Source organism: Dromaius novaehollandiae, chromosome 8 (genome assembly GCF_036370855.1).
Source record: "Dromaius novaehollandiae isolate bDroNov1 chromosome 8, bDroNov1.hap1, whole genome shotgun sequence".
Lineage (NCBI taxonomy): Eukaryota > Metazoa > Chordata > Aves > Casuariiformes > Dromaiidae > Dromaius > Dromaius novaehollandiae.
Genome location: NC_088105.1, coordinates 10,096,483 through 10,118,050, shown reverse-complemented (window position 1 = coordinate 10,118,050; position 21,568 = coordinate 10,096,483). Strand labels below are relative to the sequence as shown.

The 21,568-nt window shown below is 39.6% G+C and overlaps 1 protein-coding gene across 6 annotated transcripts in view; it reads right to left on the bottom strand.

The window, feature by feature from the left end:
- RALGPS2 (Ral GEF with PH domain and SH3 binding motif 2) overlaps positions 1–21,568 on the bottom strand; it is a 186,807-nt gene that overhangs the window by 94,754 nt on the left and 70,485 nt on the right. For all 6 annotated transcript variants that reach the window (XM_064515623.1, XM_026101044.2, XM_026101042.2 and 3 more), the window contains exons 2-3: positions 14,567–14,698; positions 11,886–11,993 (exon numbers count right to left, since the gene is read on the bottom strand). In XM_064515623.1, coding sequence (XP_064371693.1) covers positions 11,886–11,993; positions 14,567–14,623 — 165 coding nt within the window. In that variant the 5' untranslated portion in view covers positions 14,624–14,698. The remainder of the gene's footprint in view (positions 1–11,885; positions 11,994–14,566; positions 14,699–21,568) is intronic.

Genomic DNA, 21,568 nt, shown 5'->3' with positions numbered 1-21,568 from the left:
TAAATGTGGTTTAACAATCAACCGATCAACAAGAATATCCATCTCAAAAGCATAAAGTTATACCGTATTTTAAATGTTTAAATGAAGTCAAGCACATCGGACTGACAAACCCCAAAGGTCCAGGAGTCAACAATTAATAAGAATGTGAAGTCAGGAATATGAAAGTAGTCCAGAATATTCTTTGCCTTCAGTTTTTCTGTTCCCTTATACCTATTGTGACTATAGGAAGAATATATAATAACCTGCTGCCAAAACCTGAAGATGGCTTTCAAATTAAAAACAAACCTGCTGACTGAAAACGTTCTATTACTATAATTATGAGGCATAAGAGAAGTTGACTTAATCTTGAAAGAGAAAAACATGTTCTCATCCTACTTTTAAGGACTATTTCATTATGAAGTATTTTATTTTAAACCAGCAGGGTCGCAAATGCAGAGTTCTTGACACATGCCTATTTGCAAGAAGGGCAATTTTAGCTTACCACACAAAGAACTGACACCAACAAGTTATTCCTCCTACTTAAAGTTGGATTACAGTTATTTTCTTGCAGATGCCAATACCTTAACAATAACCAACAGGTGTATTTAAAGTAAACGCTGGACTCGGTTCAGTCTCCCAACTGGCGGTCTGTCCCCTGCCAAAGAAAGCTACTAGCCATCAAATAGAAGTTCTTCAAGGTGAACTGGCCACACGCCCCTCCACACTGCAGGTACACATGTTCATCCCTTGAGCCAGAGATGTCTGTCTGTTTTTTCAGCTTTCGTGATGACTGAAGACAAGCTTTGGGCTCCTCTGCATTGCCTGGTATACACGTATGGCAGAACTGGACAAATGCAGCCCTGGAGTAACTTTCTTCTCAGTGCCAGCACCCCAAAACTATGCTGTCTGCCTTCCAAAGCTGCTGAGGGAAGCAAGCAGTGAAAGTGCACCCAGACAACACCAGCATCTTCCAGTTGTTGTTAACAGGCTTTTGCTTTGGAAGGATTTTGCACATGAGCACAGACAGTGCTAGGGATTCTTCGTGTTACTTCCCACCCCTTCCCAACATGAGCAGATTATCTGGGAAAGGATTAGGATGCTGTGGACAGGACACTACTGCCACCCTGCTAAATGCCACCGCATGCTTGACAGCTCTATGCAGTAGGTAGAGGTACAGCTGGAACCTTACATTACACACAGATGATCATCAGAAAGGGGAACTTCTAAAGACATGAAAGATGTCATTCAGGCTATGCTACACTGTAGCTGGATAAGCAATTACAGCTTCATCTTAACAATTTAGTAGTATGCCTTCTTATTTGAGACATTTAAGGATCTTTTGAGGAAACAAATAGTAAAGGTACATCTTCACTTGGGCAGGGAAAGACATCTGACAAGGAGGGGGAACAAAGACTTTTTTTTAAGCTCTGAAGGCATGATGGGAGGGAGGAACCAGGCAAACTGATTTCTTGACTTAAAACTACAAATCAAGATGAGTTCAGAGAACACTTATCTTAAAAAAAAAAAAAGGTAACAAATGTAAAGGCTGCTGGAAAAGCTGCTTTCCCTCAAAAGATAGAGAAAGAGAACAGCAGGAGAATAAAGGCTCAAAAGGTTTCTACAAATGTTATCTCCCAAGTATTTTAAAACTTAAACAGGGTTTGCATAAAAGAAGGGCTTTCCGGAACAGACAGGACCTATCTAAATACCGCACAGGGAGTTTGTACTATTGCGTAAGAAACTCCTGTGACAGGGGTGGGGTCCATGGCCCTCCATCTTAAAAAGCACACTTCTGGAACAGATGCCACTCACTAGGAAGGACAAGATCTATCGCATTCCTGTAGACCATTCAGCCATGGCTGGGCAGACACAAGCACCAAGGCATTATACTCCCTTGCCTGCAGAGACTGGTCAGGAGCTAGAAGGACGGGAGAACAGCATGGATTCGTTCCTCCTTGACCCAACCCTGCTCATTGCAGCAGCCACACATTGCAGCAGCAGAGTTCATGCTTCCTTTCGGTTTCCAAGCTGAAGACCCCAGTCCTTAAACACCAGTCACAGAACTCAGTCTTCAGTCTCCCATGTGTATGTACCAGGGCTTCTGGGAAATACACTATTTTAGGTAGACTTGGCATTGAGTGTATCATCATACATCATACTATATGAAAGAAACTAGAAAATTCAGGGGGTAAGGGGAAAGTGTGCAGAAGTATGGACACTTAGGGTCCAAGCAGCAGAGGCAGGCTATAAAGGAGAAAGTTTCAAAGCTTTTCTTTCAATTGCTTTCTTGTCCTAGGTTCAAGTCACTAGCAGCTGGGAACAGAGTGGATCCCTGCCCAGCATCTCTGCACAGGAAATAAAATCAAGTGAAGAAAGGAAGTGTCTTTCTTCTCACAAAAGGAAAAGCAAAATAATGTCAAATTGTGTCCAGAGATCCAAGCTTTTTTCTGAGAGAGGAGTTCTTTAAAGTTTCTGAAATAAGCATGACAAAAACCTGACTAACAGGTGACTTATTAGCATGGCATTAGAAGTTCACTTAATTGACTCACTTGGATGTATTCCCAAGTCGGAATCTAAAACTTTTCATGAGGAAATTCAGAAAGTTTAACTTAGCCTGAGAGGATGATTCCTAAAGCTTAAGGATCTCCACTATTCAAAGTGGTCTACTGTTCTAGATGCAGAGAATTCTTCAGGCCGTCTTCTTCAAAACGGTCATTTTTGTTCAACAGTCTAAGGCTGAAAGACAAAGAGTGTCCCAAAAGACAACTATGGCTTGCCTTGTATTTATAATAATTCTCAACTGCGTCTTCGAAGAGTTGGTATTCAGCCATAAAAATGGATTTTAAACTGTTACAAGAGATACCACATAACGAGATGAGACACACACAGCCAAGATTTGTTACACTCGAGAGGGTTTCCCCCCCTCACTCCAACTAAAGCTTGAATATAGGGTAGATTAAAGCACCTTTACAAAAAAAACCTCATGCATTTCAGGAATAACTGACATTCAAGTGCAAACTCTCCTCAGTAAAACAAAATTACAACAATAGCCTCAAAAATAAAACAGAAAACTGATTTGTTGTTCATACAAAATGCAGAAGAGAGAATGCTAAGAAATAAGTGTTCTCTTTCTTCCAGGGTCTCCAAACTTTTTCTTAACTGATCTGAACTGCCTTAGCTAAACTAGAATAATATTGGCCTGAATACTGACTCTAAAACAAGTTACTACTTTAGTATAGGATTAATACCAAATATTTATGAAACAAGGATTTCTGTAATAACTTCACACCAGAATTCATACATCAAAAAAAGCATACATTTTAAATAGTGAATGGGATTTTAATATTGAGAATAATTATGCAAATGCCAAAGTTCCAGATTAACATTTCCTGTTAAACAGATTTTTCACTTGGTATTAAGATCTGTACACTATATACAAGACAAGTGAGAGGGCTAAAAGAATGGTTAGTTTTAACAGAGAAGCTGCTTACCTCTAGTATTGCATATTAGGCTATGGGTTGTTTATTTATTTGGTTTTACACATTTATTGCTTTCACTAAAAGCAATATCCATCTTCAGTAACACTGCATTACATTATCACTTTTTTGAGCAGTATCTCCTGCTGAGGTTCCTTTCTTAGGAAGCTTCCCGTTTCTGTCAAGAGTTACAAGAACTTGAGAAGTTTTTCGCAACTCAAAAATCTAAGTTTATGGATACAAAGCCATTTGGGTTTGTAGATGTGATAGTGTGCCTCACATAAGAGTTTAAAAATACATTTTATAAAAACATTTAAACATTATTCAAAGTCATAAAGCCTAAACACCTAACTGAATGTTTACCCCTTTAAAAGTGCTTGCTCACTGCTAAGCCAAAAATAAAGCAAACTGAAAGACTGTTGTTCCAATCAATAGCATTTGAGATGACAAAACTTAGAAAATAATTTGCAGTATTTACCTTAGATGACACTGCTCAAGTCTTACAAGTAACTTTTACCAAGACCAAACCATGAACAATTTCAATGTTCAATGAACGAAGACACTAGTTTGGTTTCTGCAGTGCAGAAATGCAATAAATTGACTCTCCTCCTTCCAACTCCTAAACCCAGCCAATGCAAATTCCTGGATAGCACCCTCTCCCGAATGTGGCTTAATGTTTTGATATTTGAACCAAAAATCATAAACATCCATATCGATTTATTATTACATGAAACAAGCCAACAATAACCTCCCTGCTTTTTGAGCTCTCAGCTTTGTACATTAAAAGTGATTATATGTGCAATATAAAACCTAGAGTTTATTCCTACTCAGCATTTACCTCATCATTCAGTTGTCTGGACAGCTCTTTGTAAATAAGCATTTTGGATATACAAAGATATGGAAATTTGATTTTTTTCCATCTTACAGATGTGTTGTGTCTAGCAAGCTCATTTATATATTAAAGAGCTTCTTCATTGCCCAGCCAGAGAGAGAACTATTTTTTTTTTATTATTATTATTATTATTATTCATCTTGGCCCCAAATCCTAGATAACAATTCTGGAATAAGATTAGAAGTGTGGGGTTTTTTTTTTAATGCATGAGCAATATACTTCCAGATCCTCAACTGCCTGAGGAATCCTGAAAGAGAAAAAACATCTTTTAGAAACAGTGCATGATCATTTTGCAAATAAGGCACTGGCACAGTTGGGAGATTCCTTCTTTCCTCCTGCATAACCATAGGAGCTTTTGCATGTCCTCGGGGGGGGGGGGGGGGGGGGGGGGGAATCTTTCCATGACAGTCCCCACAGAGTTTAAAAATATTTTAGCCTTCATGGGTATTGAGAGGTAAGTACATCAAAATACTGAAGTGATTACCACACAGCTTCATATAAAGACATTTCTCTCTCTCTCAGACAAGGCTGTCAGGCTAGAAATTCTACCAGATGAATAAGAACTGCACCTCATTGCACTTCTCCTTTGAGGAATACAGAGAAGCCCAACCAAACAAAATTGTTTTAAAATATCTCCAATTCCTTCTCTCAGTTCTGTGAGCACATATGGATTACCTTCCTTCCCCAAAAGCCATAACTTACTTGCAGCAATGCATCAAGCTCCTTTCTTATACAAGAGGACTCTTTTCCCCCTTCCAGACCTCAATTTGAAAATTCCCATTTAATCTGCACTATAATCTCATATTTCTAGTCCCTAGATCTTCTCAAGCAAGAACTCATTCTATCGAGCTACTTACTGGATTACAGCATCACCTGTCACGTGCCTACCACAAGGACAAGGCACATTCAATGGCTCCTGCATAGTACCTCATTGTGAGGAAGAAAAACAAACAAAAAAGTTTGTGTATGAGATTTTAGAAAAATGTTTTAAGCCGACAGTTTGGTTATTGAAGAATGTATGCCATATTCCGACTTTCCTTTAAGCCATGTTGGTTCTGCAAGCAGCACTTCATAAATTGTTCTGTAATCTGAATTTTTTGAATTAAATATATTTAAGCCTTCCAACTTGGCTTAAGCACAGTCTCTCTGGGCTCCCAGAACATTTTTCCTCACTGAAAAAAAAGAAATAGCTGAGTCTCTGTTAAGCACTGCATCAGTAGTAAAATAATCCTGTTATCCTAAATGAACACTGTGGGATTGCGGTTCCTGTGCTGAGACCGTACTTATTTTCTCAAAGTCCATTGCAGAACTTATCATTAATAGTTCCTCCACACACTATAATAAAGGTGCTTCCTCTCGCTCTCATTTGGAACACACTTGCTAATGGTCTTCTGTAGAACAAAGCTAGATGAAACAGGAATGCACATAAGCAGAAGTCCCACTTCACCTGAAGCCCTCAGGGCCTCATACTCCACTTGACTTGAACCCTGCTTAGATGCAACGGAAAGACTTGCCTGTAATCCCAACCCACGGAGAGCAGCCTCAGGAGAGGCCGGGACTGATGCTCCCGCCACAAGCTGCCTGCCCCAGCAGCTCCCGCGGGAGACTAAACCCATTGGAGTCCCGCAGAACCAAGGAAGCTCTCCTGGGGGCAAGCCTGGGCCAGGGTAAGTTATTTGTGTTCTGTTCAAAGTGGCAAAAAATGAAATTGTGGAAACCTCCCTCCCGTCTCCAGATCTAGTCCTGCACTTTTATTACCCAAGTAACGTGGTTTCAGGACTCCTGGTACCTGCTGTGTTTACAAAAGACACTCAAGCTCTTCACAAAGGCATCTTGGTACTCAACTGTTTTAAGAGATTCTTCTCAGAGGCACTCTTATGTTTCACCTAAAGATTTTTAAATAAACTTTACTTGTATATTGTTTACAAAATAAGCAATATTCTTTTTCCAGACATCCATTTGATAAAGTGAAACAAAAAAAAGAATAGGAACACGCACACATCTTACCCCAAGCTTATTTCATAGCACTTAGAGACCACTGCAAAGAATAAATAATCCCTCTTAGATAATGGGGTGGGGGGAGAAAAAGCAATGGATTTATACAGCTGCCCCTCCCTTAATTCTACCTCAAATATTTACACCATAGTAGCTAAGCTGAAGTATAAAATGGAAAAGGGAGTAAAGAAAAAAAGTAATAACCAACAAATAATTAGACAGTAGCAGTCTAAGGAATAAAAATTTACTGTAAAGCAAAAAATAAATATTTCTTCAGCCTGAGGTTCACCAGCATCTTAATTTGGAGCCCATGTTCCCAAAGCATTTTCCTTTTTTTCCCCCCTTCCAGTCTCACCAACCACCCTTTCTACTGCCCCTGCACTGCTAACGTATCGCTCCCCCACAAACTGGGCCTTGTTTGCCCAAAACCATATTTCTCCCTTCAAAGAAAATGGGCAGCATTCACTGCGGCTGCCTCTAACCTGGAAGCGCACTCAACGGCTGCATCTGCAGGGCCAGACACCAGCGGGCAATCCTGGCACCAGCCTCTTTTGTGGCTTCTAGCCATTTCAGAAGGAAGTCAGCAGCGAGCAGCCCAAAAGCGGGGTTTAAATACAGGCAGCCTCCTTATTAGCTACAGCTAGGAAGTTCTCTGCAGAATCCTTAGCAGAAAACACAGGGGTCCCTCTTTGTACTCACTGAACAGGGTTCTGTTTTCCCCCCAGACCTATGACCCATGCAGGCATTCAGTGCATCTTCCCAGAAACTTTGTTTTTGTCAGCTGCAGTGGAGTAAAACAAACTAAGTTTTCAACAGCAGCAGCTAGTCCTAAAGAAGATCTCACTTGTTTCAGCTTTAACTTGGCCCCTTCCACAGCGGCCTTCAACCATACCAGCTGGGCATTTTAAATTCCTTGCAACGGCAGCACAGCTGGAATACTACACATCTACTACAGCAATCCTTGCTCTTACTGATTAAACTAGACCTCTTGAAAAGCTAAAGTACTTTTGGGACATCTTTGTTAGAAAATTAGTATGAGACTAAATAAAGGGCCATTATTTAAAATGGCATACTGACTCTGCATTCAGGATAACGTTAGATGACTGCCAAAAGGAAGGATATGGAAATAAAATCACCTTTTTCCCCCAAACATACAAACAGTCTTTTCTTTGGCTTGGTAAGCAACTTGTAGAAAATACAGGATTACAAGCACAGCTTTTCTAGCCCATCTTGTCTCTTACCCACCCACTAACTCACTAAGCAGATTTCAAGTTTTGAAACAGTGATGTCTCTAACACAGTGGGAAAGGAAAAGACATCTAAGTCTCATGTTGGTACTGAAACAACTGTCATGACTCCTATTTGCAATGTCTCTCACACTTGGTATCTTTCAGACTTTTGCCTTTGTCTCTAGTATAACTATAGTTATCCCGTCTGTACACTGTTACCCATTTTGATCAAAATACAACACAACATATAAGGTGCAGAGTAAGACTTCCCAATGCTGACGTTGACTTTACTAGTCAACTCCCATCCTTACGGTATCGACATACTGGAGCAGGGGGGTTGTTTTGTTTTGTTAGCCAAGACTCCCTAACCATTCGGTAGACATCTGTCTAGCGAGCTCTTGGGCAGCAACGTCCTTGTATTACTATTGTACCAGCTTTGTCACATTTTATTTTCTCTCTGTGCACAAGATACTACAGAGCCCAGAAACTATTTCCTCTGTTCACCACTTAAAAAAAAAAAGTCATTTTGAGAAAAGCCCTCATTCTGCAGTCAGTAGTAAATTCAGCCTTCCCTAAATCACAGATGTCAGTAGTCTGTGCTGCTTCCTCAGCTTGAAAAAGCAATTGGTAACATATCCATGTCCAACCCAAGATGTGCATACCCAGTATAAGGAAAACATATTACTAATGCAGTTTTGCATTCTCATCAATTCTGATATTCCCAAAGTCTTGACCATACTGCATCACTCTGGCCTTCATGTGAACATTCAAATCCAGATGAAGATTTTATGGTTTTCTATTACGGCAGGACTGAAAGCAGGAAGAATAAGGAAATAGCCAATAAAATGCAAACAAGGGGGTCATACATCAGTAAATTAGCTAAAAACTTAGGTACCTTGGAGAAAACCCTATTTCCACAACTTTTAGCAAGAATGATCAGAAAAAGATAGCACCCAAACAAGCAAGCACTACTGAAAAAGCAAATAAACTTGCCTAAGGAAACAGCCATCAACTAGAAAGCACGGCTTCATACAGGAACGTCCTTGAAAAAGAAATGAAATTAATTATAACCTTGCCAATGGGCTGTACGCTGCCTACTAGTAATTTTGCTTAACTGTTCAGAATGCTGCCTATAAGGCATTTCAGACCTGATCACTGAAGGGAGGAAAAACACAACAAAAAATACCCTGAAACAAAGAACTAGATCCTCTAAGAGGGAGAAGGCTAAGAATAAAGACGTGAGTTTTCCAAAACACAGAATCTTCCTGGAAATACAGAAAACAGCAAGTTATATGAGGTAGTATTAATCAAAAAATACAATCATGTAATTGTATTATGAAATGCTTAACAAAATATGCCTGTTTCTATGCTTGACAGCATTCACCATTGGCTAAATGGGAGAGCCACTCAAAGGAACCTGCAGCTCTTCTGGCCTAAAGGCATAAGTCAGCCTGAAATCACGCCACTAACCCAAATTCCCTAAGTACTCAGATACTCTTCACATAGAGAATGCATATCATGATTATAAGATCAAACTGAAAGGACGGCCAGCCCCAAACACTTCTGTCTGAAAAGCCAGTGATTCACTGCCCAGTTCTTCCTGACCACAGGGCAAGGAAGAGGCCCAAATGGCATGCCTGGAGCCTCAGTCAGGCTAAATCCATCAACTATCCGAAAAGGATTTAAAACATGTGTGTAAGTGCCACCTCATAATCCAGACGCTTAAAATTTTTGGTATACTCATTAATATTAATCCATCTTTTAATAAATAAGACATGTATTAATGGTTTAAAAAATAGAGCAAATTTAATGGGAATGCTTTCTAATATATACTAATTTCTGATATATATATATATATATACACACACACACACACACATATTGATAATCTCCCCAGGACAATTCACCATGAATCTAATCACTTGAATTATAAATGCAGTAAGACAAATAAGTAAGCAATGCTTGTTAATAGTCTTTCTAGTAAGATACTTGAAACATTCAAATAGAGGGACTGTCTGTCATCTTAGCCTCTACAAATAGGTTAAAAATCACCCACCATTTTGTCTAAACATTGTTTTTCTTGGCTCTGCAGCATATCTAGCTGATTATTCTGTACCATTCCCCCCCCCCCCCCCCCAGAAGAAGGGAACACTCCCCAGATGTGGGAATTAGCAAAGTTCAGGGCACTCTGAACATTCCTGGAATTAATTCACCTTCTTAATATGTAACAGGTAAAAATCAGACTATACATCTTTGACTATGGATGGCTGCACCTACGTTTGCATTTCATTTTGAAGCCAAAGTGCAGTTTGTAAGTGAAACCCTGTCTTTTGCTGGTTTAGTTCACAGTTTTTTCTGCACATGCACTGGATCCTTTTGAAGTAAACTAAACAAGAAGGCCACTCCAGGCATGCTCCAGCTCCTAAGAGAGACATAATAGTCTGAACCAACAGTCCTTTGGAGCGGTTTGAACAATGTTCATCATGGTAACATTTGATCCAGGAGGCCAGATTAAATGCAGTCTGGCATAAAAATCCCTGAACTACATACAGTGGTCATGTGGGTGCCTTGGCACCAACTGCTTCAACCTGCTAATCCGCTCCTATTGTGTCAATGCTAATGCATGCAGAGCCTATGAGGAAATACTTCAGGAAAATCTTCCTCCTTCCTTTCCCATGAAAATATAAAGTAGACAGGGCTCTCTGATAGGAAGGCCTGGATTTCCTGAAGAATTCTTGTGCAGAATATGCAGGTCCGAGCACAGTCTTCAGAGGAGAAATTACCCAATTTATTTTTGGTCACCTCAAACCCCAGGAAAGCTGCATGAGTCTAAAATACTCAGGAACCACTATAGGTAGGAACTCTTCTTCTGATCCAACAGTAATAGTAATATTTCAGGAATAGTTTAGCATACTTTATATATAGTATTAAATTCCAAGATAGGTAGAATGAGTTAAAGAAATAAAAACCCCAAACAACACTCTCCAAAGCCAAACACCACACGTCTTTGAGTACTGGGAGAAATACACAAGCCTACCAGCACAAAAGCTCACAAATCTGACCTGCTTTCTGGCATCACAAAGCAATACTTGAATACCTAGATGAGAACTGGGCATATTTTAAGCAGCACTAATGCTCTCTTGTTCCATGAGATAACCAAATACTGAAGTACTGCAGAGTGTCTTGAAGCATTTTTGGCAACCTCCTCAAAATGAATGTAGGCATCAGAATAACTGCATTTAGGAACTTAGATAAGACTCAAGCTGGAATGCACATGTGAATGAGATGAGTGTTTATATTCATGTATAACCTCTAACAAAAGCTCCTGCAACATATGAAGCAAAAGAAGCCACTATTTGAAATATTCAGTGTTTAGCCTCAATAAAAATTTTCTAAAAGCAACAATCCAACTTGTGCTCTGCTTTGTTACTGCTGACCTTCAGTATTTGCACTGTTGATGAACTAAAGGAGATTCATCCCGAGAACCTATAATCCTGAATCGCAGCCAACAGGTGTCCAACAGAACTATTACAAATGATGTTTTGGGGGAGAAGAGCTGAAATTAAAAAAAAGACTTGACTGAACGTTACACAGGCTTTATGCAACATAGTCAAGAATACAACCCAGACAGCTGAAGTATAAGCTAGTCATAAGTACGTTTTTCCTTGAAAAGTATAAAATAATTACCATGTTCCCTAAGGTGGGCAAAGATTATAAAATAAAATTTTATATCACTTATTGTGATACAGGACTACTCTCTAATAATGAGACAAATTAAAAAATTCTGGCCTCACTAAATATCAAATTTGACACCATTAACTTCAGCTTGGGCATATGTATGCCAACATCTGCAGCTGCCTGCACATTATTCAGGAATGGAAGTATTAAAGAACAGGAATCTAAAACTTTTATTATATCAATCAGCATAAAGTCAAAGTGTTTAATTAAAACACCTCAAGAAAGCACAAACTCAGGTCAAAGATATTCCTACCACTAAAATAAGCAAGCAGATACTTTGTATTGTCCTCATGTCAGAATTAAGCTATAACATACAAATTTAAGAATCTTTAGTCTACATTACACACAAGAAAAACATAAAAAACACTAGGAATTGCTCAGGACAGCAGGGCCCCCAAAGACTAAGCAAACAGAATATACACACAAAGGAACTATAGTACAGGCTCCATTTTTAAAACTCAGGGATGACAGTAGTTAGGCACAAACCATAGGAACAGAGAAGGGGAGGAAAAGTTGCCACCCCACCCCCCCCCAAAAAAGTATTCACACACACACACAAGTTACTTAAATTGCTTACTGCATATTCTTCTGGAGTAACCTTGAGAACATCAAATACCACCGCATCAAAGCTCTTCTTCAGTTCAGCTGAACCTTTGTCACTTAGGGATTCAGAGCTGCTGCTCTTCTGCAGAAATACAAACAAAAACACTGATGTTTTCTTGATTCTCTCCTCCCTCTTTTTTTTTTTTTTTTTTTTAATCTTACAAGCATTTTTTTTCCAAACATCACTGTCACATGAAATTTTTCTATCTGACAAGTTATCAATTAAAATAAAATCACAGGACATACTTTCTCCTGACATAGAGACCCCTAAAATGAGGAGGGTCTCAAGCCGACAATGGACTTCAAAGATGGTTCTCAACATACAGCGCTGACATTTCAGGGCATAATTTATGCTAATTTTGTTGGCAGAACAGTTAAAAAACAGTTCCATTGAACTCACAGAAAAATCACTATAGTGAGGAAAAAAATGGAAGGTCTGCTCCAAAGGAACAGTTAATGCCAAAGGACAGTATCAATCTCTTCCTATTCCTCTTACGAGCACTGAAACTAACAAAAATTACACTAAGAGCTATGTATATGTTTCCATTTTAAGAAACTCTGTATAAGCAATTTTAGTGACTTTTTAATGCTAGAACTAAAAATTCTAATTTGGAAAAGACATCAGTTCCTATAATATGAGTCTATAGCTGGACCATATACTAGCTTCCTTGCTAAATGCAAATATTGTTCAAAAATTAACACTTCATACAGTTATACATATACATATTCATATATATACACACATAGTCATACAAGACAATACACCTGTTATGAGCAATCAGTTCTTTTGGTATATAGATACGAACCTGGATTCTCTATTCAATTATTACAAGTAAGAAGTCTTGTCACACTGAGGTATGAGATGTCACATCCAGATGTGTATTTTATATCTGAACTCAGACATTTATTTTGGAAATATGCATACAGCATGCAATCGCTTTGCCCCCACCCCCCAGCCTTTTCCTCTGAGCGCAAGAAGGGCTACACATTTATTTCCTATTCTTACTTTCTTCTCACTTTCAGAATCCTCAGATAAAGCAAACTTCTGACTATAAAGCAAAAAACCAAGATGATACACATGGACATAACCTCATTAAGGGCCCCAGTAACTATGGTCAATAACTTTGACTTTCAAATGCTTGTTCTTCAGCAAACAGCAGGATCACCTTAACTACACCGTGAAGCCTGCAGGCTTCAGCAACAGCATAACTTTGGAGCTCCCACAGCAGCTTCGTTAATACTTTGTACGGAGATGTTGCAGAGGAAGAACTAGTATTGATGCACATTGCATTCTCACCCTTGTTGTGAGCTCCATCTCAGCAGTGGCAAAACAAGCTGAACACAAACCAAGACCCATGTAGTCTCATCTTGGAGGCTCGCCACATCCTTAAGCGCTCTATTCTAGCTACCATCATGAGGAAGGCACCTCTTAGAAAATTTAATTCTTTACAAGATGACAAGAGAACAAATATCCTGATCTTGCAGTGATGTGCCTGTTCTTTAAAAAGGTTTGCAGAATATTATCAGCAAATGGATGTTACGTCAAGCAAAACTGCAAGTACTCCTAAGACAAGAAACTGGAAAGCATCCAAAAGATCTTTCCTTGAGTGGGTGTCAGGAAGATGCATGAATCTAAGTCCTTCTTGCAGGGGCCAGGAGAAATCAAAATGCCCAATTTCAGGAGCAGATAAAAAAACAAATAGAGAATCATTGGCTCAGATGAGATCTTTGCATTCTTCTAACATTTTCTCCTGAAAAAAAAAAAAGTCTAACAAGGCAGTATTGTTATGGCTGTATTACATATTTCTACTTTCACTTCCCACTCACACAAATGAGAACATTTGAATTCCTGAAAATCCAGCCAGGTGAAATAAATCCTGCTCCATTTTTAAACATTTTTGTTTTAAAGATCTGAAGAATATACTTGCTTGTTTAATAATTACAACTGTTTTAAGTAGTTAAATTCTTCCGACAGCACCGTATCTTTGGAAAAACAAAACAAAAACCCCAAACCAGGCAGGCATCCATTTTCAGTAACCAATATATTGCACTTTCAGAAACTTTTCAGTTATAAATTTCCCCTCCTTCTCAGTTAGTGATGACAGAAACTAATAACTTACTGAAGGCAAATTCATGTAATACAGCTGACATACACACTCTTAACTCGTGAGCTGTCCAATTCTAGAGGGTAGAAGCTTTGCGAGGGGGCCCATACCAATCCCTCCCAAGTCCGGGAGGGAAAGGGAGTGACCTTATCATTCCAGTGCTACAGTGCCAGAACCCCCGTACAACTACTGTCGAAGAAGAAAGTGTTTCCCATGGGCCTCACCAACTCTTCATATTGCGCTAAGAGTATCGATCACTATAAGGAAGCGCTTCTTTTCAAGTTATCTGCATGTGATGGAAAATGACACAGAAAAGGCAGTTATGGGCAAGGCTATCAATGATAGTTCATGCTTTCTATTGCTATACAAAGATCAGAACCTTAAATTAATCGTTCACCTCTAAGTTGTGGAGCATTAAACCACCACACACATAAATAAGAATCTGCTGCATAAGATCTGTTGAAGGACAGACTTTTGTTCGGGGGCATTTTTAAAAAGATTTCAGTTTTACAGTCTTAAATACTCAGAAACTGAGTTTTGTAATCCTTACCTCTGAAGCAGTAGCCGCAATATTAACACTGCTTGGCTGTCCGTTCATTAGGTCCATACTGCCCACACCATTAATCTTCAGTCCTACATTTAAGGCAGCAGGATCATCTCCAAGGCAACAGAATAACCATTCCTACAAAGAATGAAAATAATCAGAAGTCATTTTGTTCAAGTGTTTTAAGAAAGATTCAACATCTGAAATCCATAACAAAACCCAAACTACTTTAAATGGCTACATTGCCTTGAGGCCCAAGCTTTAGATTCAAACACACGTTCTAAAGTTACCTACTTAAGAATAAGAATGTCCTAATACAAACAACTGAAGATCCCACTACAATCCATTACTTACTGCCAGTATAGAGATTTCCTTCTTCTATATTATTTCCTTTATATTAAGTATTGATATGTAAATGCATGCATTAACCCACAACTTAAAAGTCATGCTTGCAGCATCAGTTCAAGACTCTTTTCCTTTGATTACAAACTTTAAAAAGTACACTCAAGATTTTAACTCTATTAGATTTCTTCTTATAAGAAGTTATCCAAAAGCTTCCTATTTTATATTCCTACTTACCAGCTTCGAGTGAGAAGTATCACAACGAAAGCACTTTAAACACACAAATGAAAGTTACCTTTTCAGAAATCATTGCCCAAATTACTGTTTAGGCAATAAAAACCATCACTACTACATCCATCTGATGCATCCTTGCAAGAATTATTATTTTTAGTTTTCATTTCTACAGAGAAAAGGCTGCAAAGAAATTAAGAATTTTGGCCTCACTGCAGAAGCCACAGGACTACCTAACATACAAACATTGCAGACGCAATAAAAATTGGTTTGGGCTTAAATTTCATGGGATGTTAGTGCCCTCTAGTGTGAAAAAGGTCATATTACTGTTCACAGGTGCACATTTATAACAAGTCTGACTTTTTCCAAATTTGCTATTATTTATGATATTCACTTTAGGTTTGTAGTTTAACTCAGAACTATGGACAGACTGCAAATTAGCAGCAAAGCTAAGTGACAGGTAACTACAAGTAATACCACATGACAAAGCAGTATTACAGCATTTCATACTTCTATTTCTACATTACTGAAAAAACAAAATAAAGTTATGTTAAAAGCTCTATCTGCAAGTGATCTAAAAAAGGTATAGCAAGCAAACAAGCCTGGAAGGAAAGAAACTGCAGTATCTGAATAATAAAATATCCTCAGAAATCCAGTAACTTGAAAAGGTCATTGTAGGAACGCAATACACAAAGGAGGCCAATTGAAACAGAGAAGCCTATGGCAAGTTTCAGCCAAACACCGTACCTTCAAGGTATTTTGGTTATTAATAGTCCCATCTGACCTATGTTGAGCTAGATTTTTGCAGAGCAGAACAACCATTCACATGGTAGGTTTTTGGGTGCTTAAAAAAAAAAAGCCTGATGGAACTGTCTCATTCTCAGGGTAGAAAACACTGCATTCCACTTTAGCATTATACTCCCAAACATATGCTGTATTTAAGATGATGTATTTGCCTCCACTAGTATCAGAAGACCTAGTGAGGCTAAAAAATGCCAGCTAAAGTCTTAGGATAATACACGTAATAACCGTACTAACAGTTCATGTCAAAGGAAAAAAATACGTCATTGGCTTGTGACTTAGTTTCCGTCACCGCCATCCTAATTACTCTCCCAATTACCCTCCAGATTGTCTCATGTGGCATATTTCCAGATGCTTAGCTCCCCACTGCCTCTTTCTGAAGCACAGGAAAAACTGAAGAGCAAGGAAATAAAACTCTGGAGCTGAGGTAATTCTCACTCATGCAGTGACAGTAGAGGACAGAGGTACCGCATCTCCAAAGCCAGCTTCAGGCTCTCTGCACCTTCAGAATGTCATTCTTTTCCCAGGACAGGAGGGAGCTTCTGCTTTTATTATGACACAGCACAATCGGTACTTTAAAGAAGCTATGTGTGTTATAGAAGCCTATAGAGCTGCCAGAGCAGCCTCAGATAAGCAAGAGAAACGATTCCGCTATAAGCAACACAGTTAAAGCGCAGTTCCCTAATGACTAGTCTCCTGTAACCCATACACATCCAGACAGGCCCCAGAAACATATTCCCCACCACCACCACCACCACCAATACTCCCTAATGCAAGATCAAGCCTTACACTTGGCCCCTTAACACAATACCTCCCATTCTCCACCTGCATTGTAAGCTGCACCAATTTTGTTTGCACCTTCCCAGCTGCTTCAAGTACTAGACAGACAGGTACTTAGGGCTGTGCTGACCTAACAGCAGAATAAAATAGATAAGCATGGAAATTATGCGATAGCTTTTCCCCCTTGGGAGATGGGGGGTACAGAAGGAGTGAACATCAATCTGGGTTTTTCCTCCTCTACCAAGCCAGGGATTTTGAGGAAACTTGTAAGAACTCTGTTCTTACAAACTCTATCCCTTAAGTATGGTTGAAATTGGCCACCATGCTGAGAAGTGTGCACAGACAGGTAGGCACAAAACAATCGCACACGCTCAGGAAACTAGGCTTTTCTCTTGTCTTCCCTCTCCCCAAGCCCCCAAGGCATCCCGAGCTAGGGCCAACAGCCTGAACCGCACACTCCCTTCTCCCCCTCTAAATCCAGCTAGAGCTCTCTTCTCTCCAGGGCACGCGGGAACAGAAAGCACAGACACGCTCCAGACTGAGGACACAGCCCCAGAAGCAGGATAGCCTTCCTTCGGCTGAAGCTCCGTCAGCTGGCAGGCCGGAGACACTGTCCTGTGCTGGGCCAGGCGCACCAAGGTACAGCGACACGGGACTCAGCGGCCTGTCTAGCCTGCCGCTACCAAAACAACTATTCCCGGAACTTGTGCAATAACAGACTACGCTCTAGTGCTGAAATTCAGATTTCAAGAACTACTCCTGTCAGACTGGTAAGACCATCACAGGCAAACAATAAAATGTGTGTTCAACTTTTGCTTTAAATAAGTAGAAAATGGCTTAAAAAACCCCTGTATTAAAAGGAAACCAAGATCAAAAATAAAGTATTTGCCAGTTAGGTTCTACTATATCAAAGCTGTCCATACAGTCTTCATTTTGTACCCATTGCTGCATTACTACATTATCTTTAAATACATTTACATTCATTTTTTCCTACTTCATAGATATTAAGATCCTAGTTTCTGCCTCTAAATTAACATTTATCAACTTCCAAGTTCTTGAACGTGCAAAACTAAGCATTGTACTTTTGAAAGCTGTGTTACATACGAGACCACCAGACCCTTCCCAAAACAAGGAAAACTCACAGCAACAATTTTGGCCAGCATACCACTTTAGACAAGCGTAAGAATAATCCTAACACTGGAAGAGTGAAATAACGTTTTGCATACCACACTGGCATTGTGCTTCCCACCACGATAAGCAGTACTCAGCGATATCAGGAAGAACGATCAACAGCAGAGTTATTCAGAACACCATAATGGGGCACGTGAAGTGACTGTCGCCACACTCCAACAGTGGGTCACACAGCTTTCAGTGTGTGCCCAGTATATCCAATTACAACAACCAAATTACATTCAGTAATTTGAACTTCCAGTTTGTTTCTCCTCTTCAATTTAATAAATGCCTGTGTTCTCAGAAACGCATTAAATGTGGACATGAAAGAGTTTTATATGGAGCATAAAATGCTCGAGACAAGCATGCATTTGTGCCAACCTGAAGCCTGGGCTCCTGGATGCACTATGCAGTGCTTCCCTACCTCTTCTAGTCATGCATACCGTACAGAGGAAAAAAATACAGCTGAAAGATTTTTTAAGTCAAAAGAGTGAAAGCATCTAGACTAAGCAGGGGCTGCTGTCTTCAATGAGTCTGAATTACTGTGCAAATTCACCCAAGGCCGTATTTGATAACCATTCCATTACAGTAAGGTGCTTAATGGGAAGCCAAAGCTTAAAACCTTTCCACAGCAGAATCCAGGGAAATTCTTCCTTCAGTGTGGGTCTAGCACTGCCTGAAGAGGGAAGAAAAAAAAAAAAAAAAAAAAAAAAAAAAGAGAGAGAAAGAAAAAAGCCACACAGCTGTACAAACAGCATTTTAAAGAGCACCCTAAAGTTACATTAAAAAATTGCCAGCTAAGCTCAGTGACGAGAGCAATCCACAAGCTTTAAGGAGACAGAGCCACGGCTAAGTTTTATGAATAGCTTGAGTCATGATGACCAAGATCCTATTTTTCTACCAACATTATGAATGATAACAGTGCCATTTATTCTGATCGCTGATCTCCATGAAGAAAACAGAAGCTCCCTGCATGGATTACAATCAACTACAAATGCAAGGCCAGTACCAAAAACTCTGGGACCAAAGAACTGTAAGAACCAAGATTCAGGTAAAATCAACCTGAACACCTGATCTTGTGGAAACTCTCATCAGTATTTTGATAAACAGTACAGGAAAAAGGCATTTCCTTCCAAACATGGAACAGAAGCACACTATACTCCACAGAATCTGCACTTCCCTGTGCACGTAGGGAGATTTAGTTATTTCATACCAGGCTCACAAAACACTCTGGTGAAATCCTGCAGAAATCAACTGAACTCTGACTCCGGATCAGAGCCTTCTCACTCTTAGAAGTATATTTCTTCCGACACTGCTTGGCACTTTCCAAATTACACCCATTGAACAAGAGACACAAGCTTTAGCAAAACAGAACCTCAAGTTCTTCAAGCAACTGTCACATTGGTGTCACATGCACCAAGCAGGATCCTTCTGGCTGGAAGTACTTTGTGGAACTGCTTCTGCGTTTTGGATGCTCACTGCCCTTTAATCAGAAACTGTTAAATACAGAATAGGCCGTAATTCCTTCTTACCATGAATAGCTACAATAAAGTTAAAATAATCCCTATTACAGTTATTCACTCTGCACACTAATGTCTGCCATAGATGAAGAACACCCACACTCAAACGCTAATGTTTTTGGATGTGGGTTGCCCCTAAACCCCATCCACTGGTTTAAGGTACAGTATCTCTGCTAAAAGGTCAGAAACAGCATGGCCAAAATAAATCCACAAGCTTTGAGGAGACAGAGTCACATCTAAGTTTTATGAATAGCACCTCTCAAGTTACCTGGTCCAATCCCTTGCTCAACATAGGGCCAGCCTAGGTCAGACTGCTCAGGGCCTTGTCTAGCTCATTTCTGAATACTGCACCTCCAAAGACAGAAATGCCACAACCTCTCTGGGAAACCTGTATCAGTGTTTAACCACTCTCATCATGAAAACATTTTTCCTAACATGTAATCAGAATTTCCCTTGTCACAACTCATGTCTTTTATGCCTCGTCCTTTGACTTTGCCTTTCTGAGAAATGTTTAGTTCCACTTCCTCCATAGCCTCCCATTAGGTATTTGAGGACAGCAATAAAACTCCACCTAGCTGTTTTGAGCCTTAAGGCTGAATAAACCCAGTATTCCCAGCTTCTTGCAAAGCACTTCTCGCAAGGCACGTACTCCAGGCCCCTAGTCACTAGGGTGGTCCTACTTGCTCATCGAACTGGGCTTGTTCAAGTATACCAAATGCCTTTCTTGTACCGGGGAGCCCCAAAACAGACAGTTCTCCAGATGTGGTCTCAGATGTGCTGAACAGAGGAGAATAATCACTTTCTTAACCAGCTAGCTACCTTTCTTCTAAGGGAGCCCACTGAGCTGTTGGACTTCTTTGCTGCAAGGGCACATTGCTGACTTGCATCAACCCGCTGTCCAGTAGAACCTCCAGAGAAAAAATTAAAGTAGCAAGAGTTTAAAAACAGAAAATCGGTTTTACCTTTACAGAAATGCATTAAGATCCTGTCTGCACGAGTCCAGGAAAAGTACTTGATAAGTTCCTACAACTACTGAGACTAAAGACACTACTAGAAGAAAGTAAGTGGATAAAGACATGGCTAGAACAGAGATAAAGGAGCACAATCTTGAACAGAATATTATACTGGAAAGAGATTACTAAGAGTTATTAGATATGTGACACCAGCACAAATATTAGAATACTAAAACATTGGGAAATATATGAAAGCACAATAATACAGGAATAAAGCCATCTGATGGACAGGAAAATGAAAAATGAGATTCAGCCATAAAATGAGAAGATCAATGTTAAGTTTCTGCTACGACTTTCAGCTCCTGACTTGGAAATGACTGTTACCATGTTGTAGACATGAAGTTGTCACACGAGATCAAGCAAAATGTTTGCATTAAATATGGGGAAAGACTACCACCAAAACATTCCACACGAGATCTTGACTGCTGTACCAGATGCAACTCTGGGCACCCAGCTTCAAAATATTTTCCAACACAAATATATGCAAAGAGCACATCACATGTAAGAGCCCATCATGTGAGTGGAAACCAAGAGACCTCAGTTTGCTCAGGCTAACAAACCAAAAATCTGCAAGAGAATACACTTGCTATGTGTAAACACCAGGAGGACAAGTCAAAGGAGTATGAATAAAGCATAAATTTAAGCCAGAAATCAGAATACAGCAATCAGATTCTCAAATATTTTCCCAAAGACTATTAAAAGCAAAAAAAACATAGCTGCTGAAGTTGATACTAGATTAATTCCTTGAAGAAATTGCAATATGGTGTCTGCCATAGCAGTATAGCTAACCCAGTAATGCAAGAGATTTCTTTCAAAGGCTCAGTTGGTCCTGTTGCAAGCTCAAAGCGTGCCTACATTCCTTCTCGTACAACTTAGCAGCTCCAAGTTGTGTAACACATCTTGCTCTTTTCCTAAGCATGACTTGCCCAACAGAATAAAAGCAGTACCAGCTGTCTGAGCTCCAGAGATGAAACCCCAAATCCACAGAATAGCAACGAACAGAATAACAAATACGTTATTAGGTTTTACGATGACACCTTAAATACAAAAAATGCTTCATTTAAATATGGTCCTATTCAGATTCCCTTCTCTCACTCTACAAAAGGCTTTCCCTTGGCCAAAGTGAAATGATTACTCTTCATAAGCAGAAA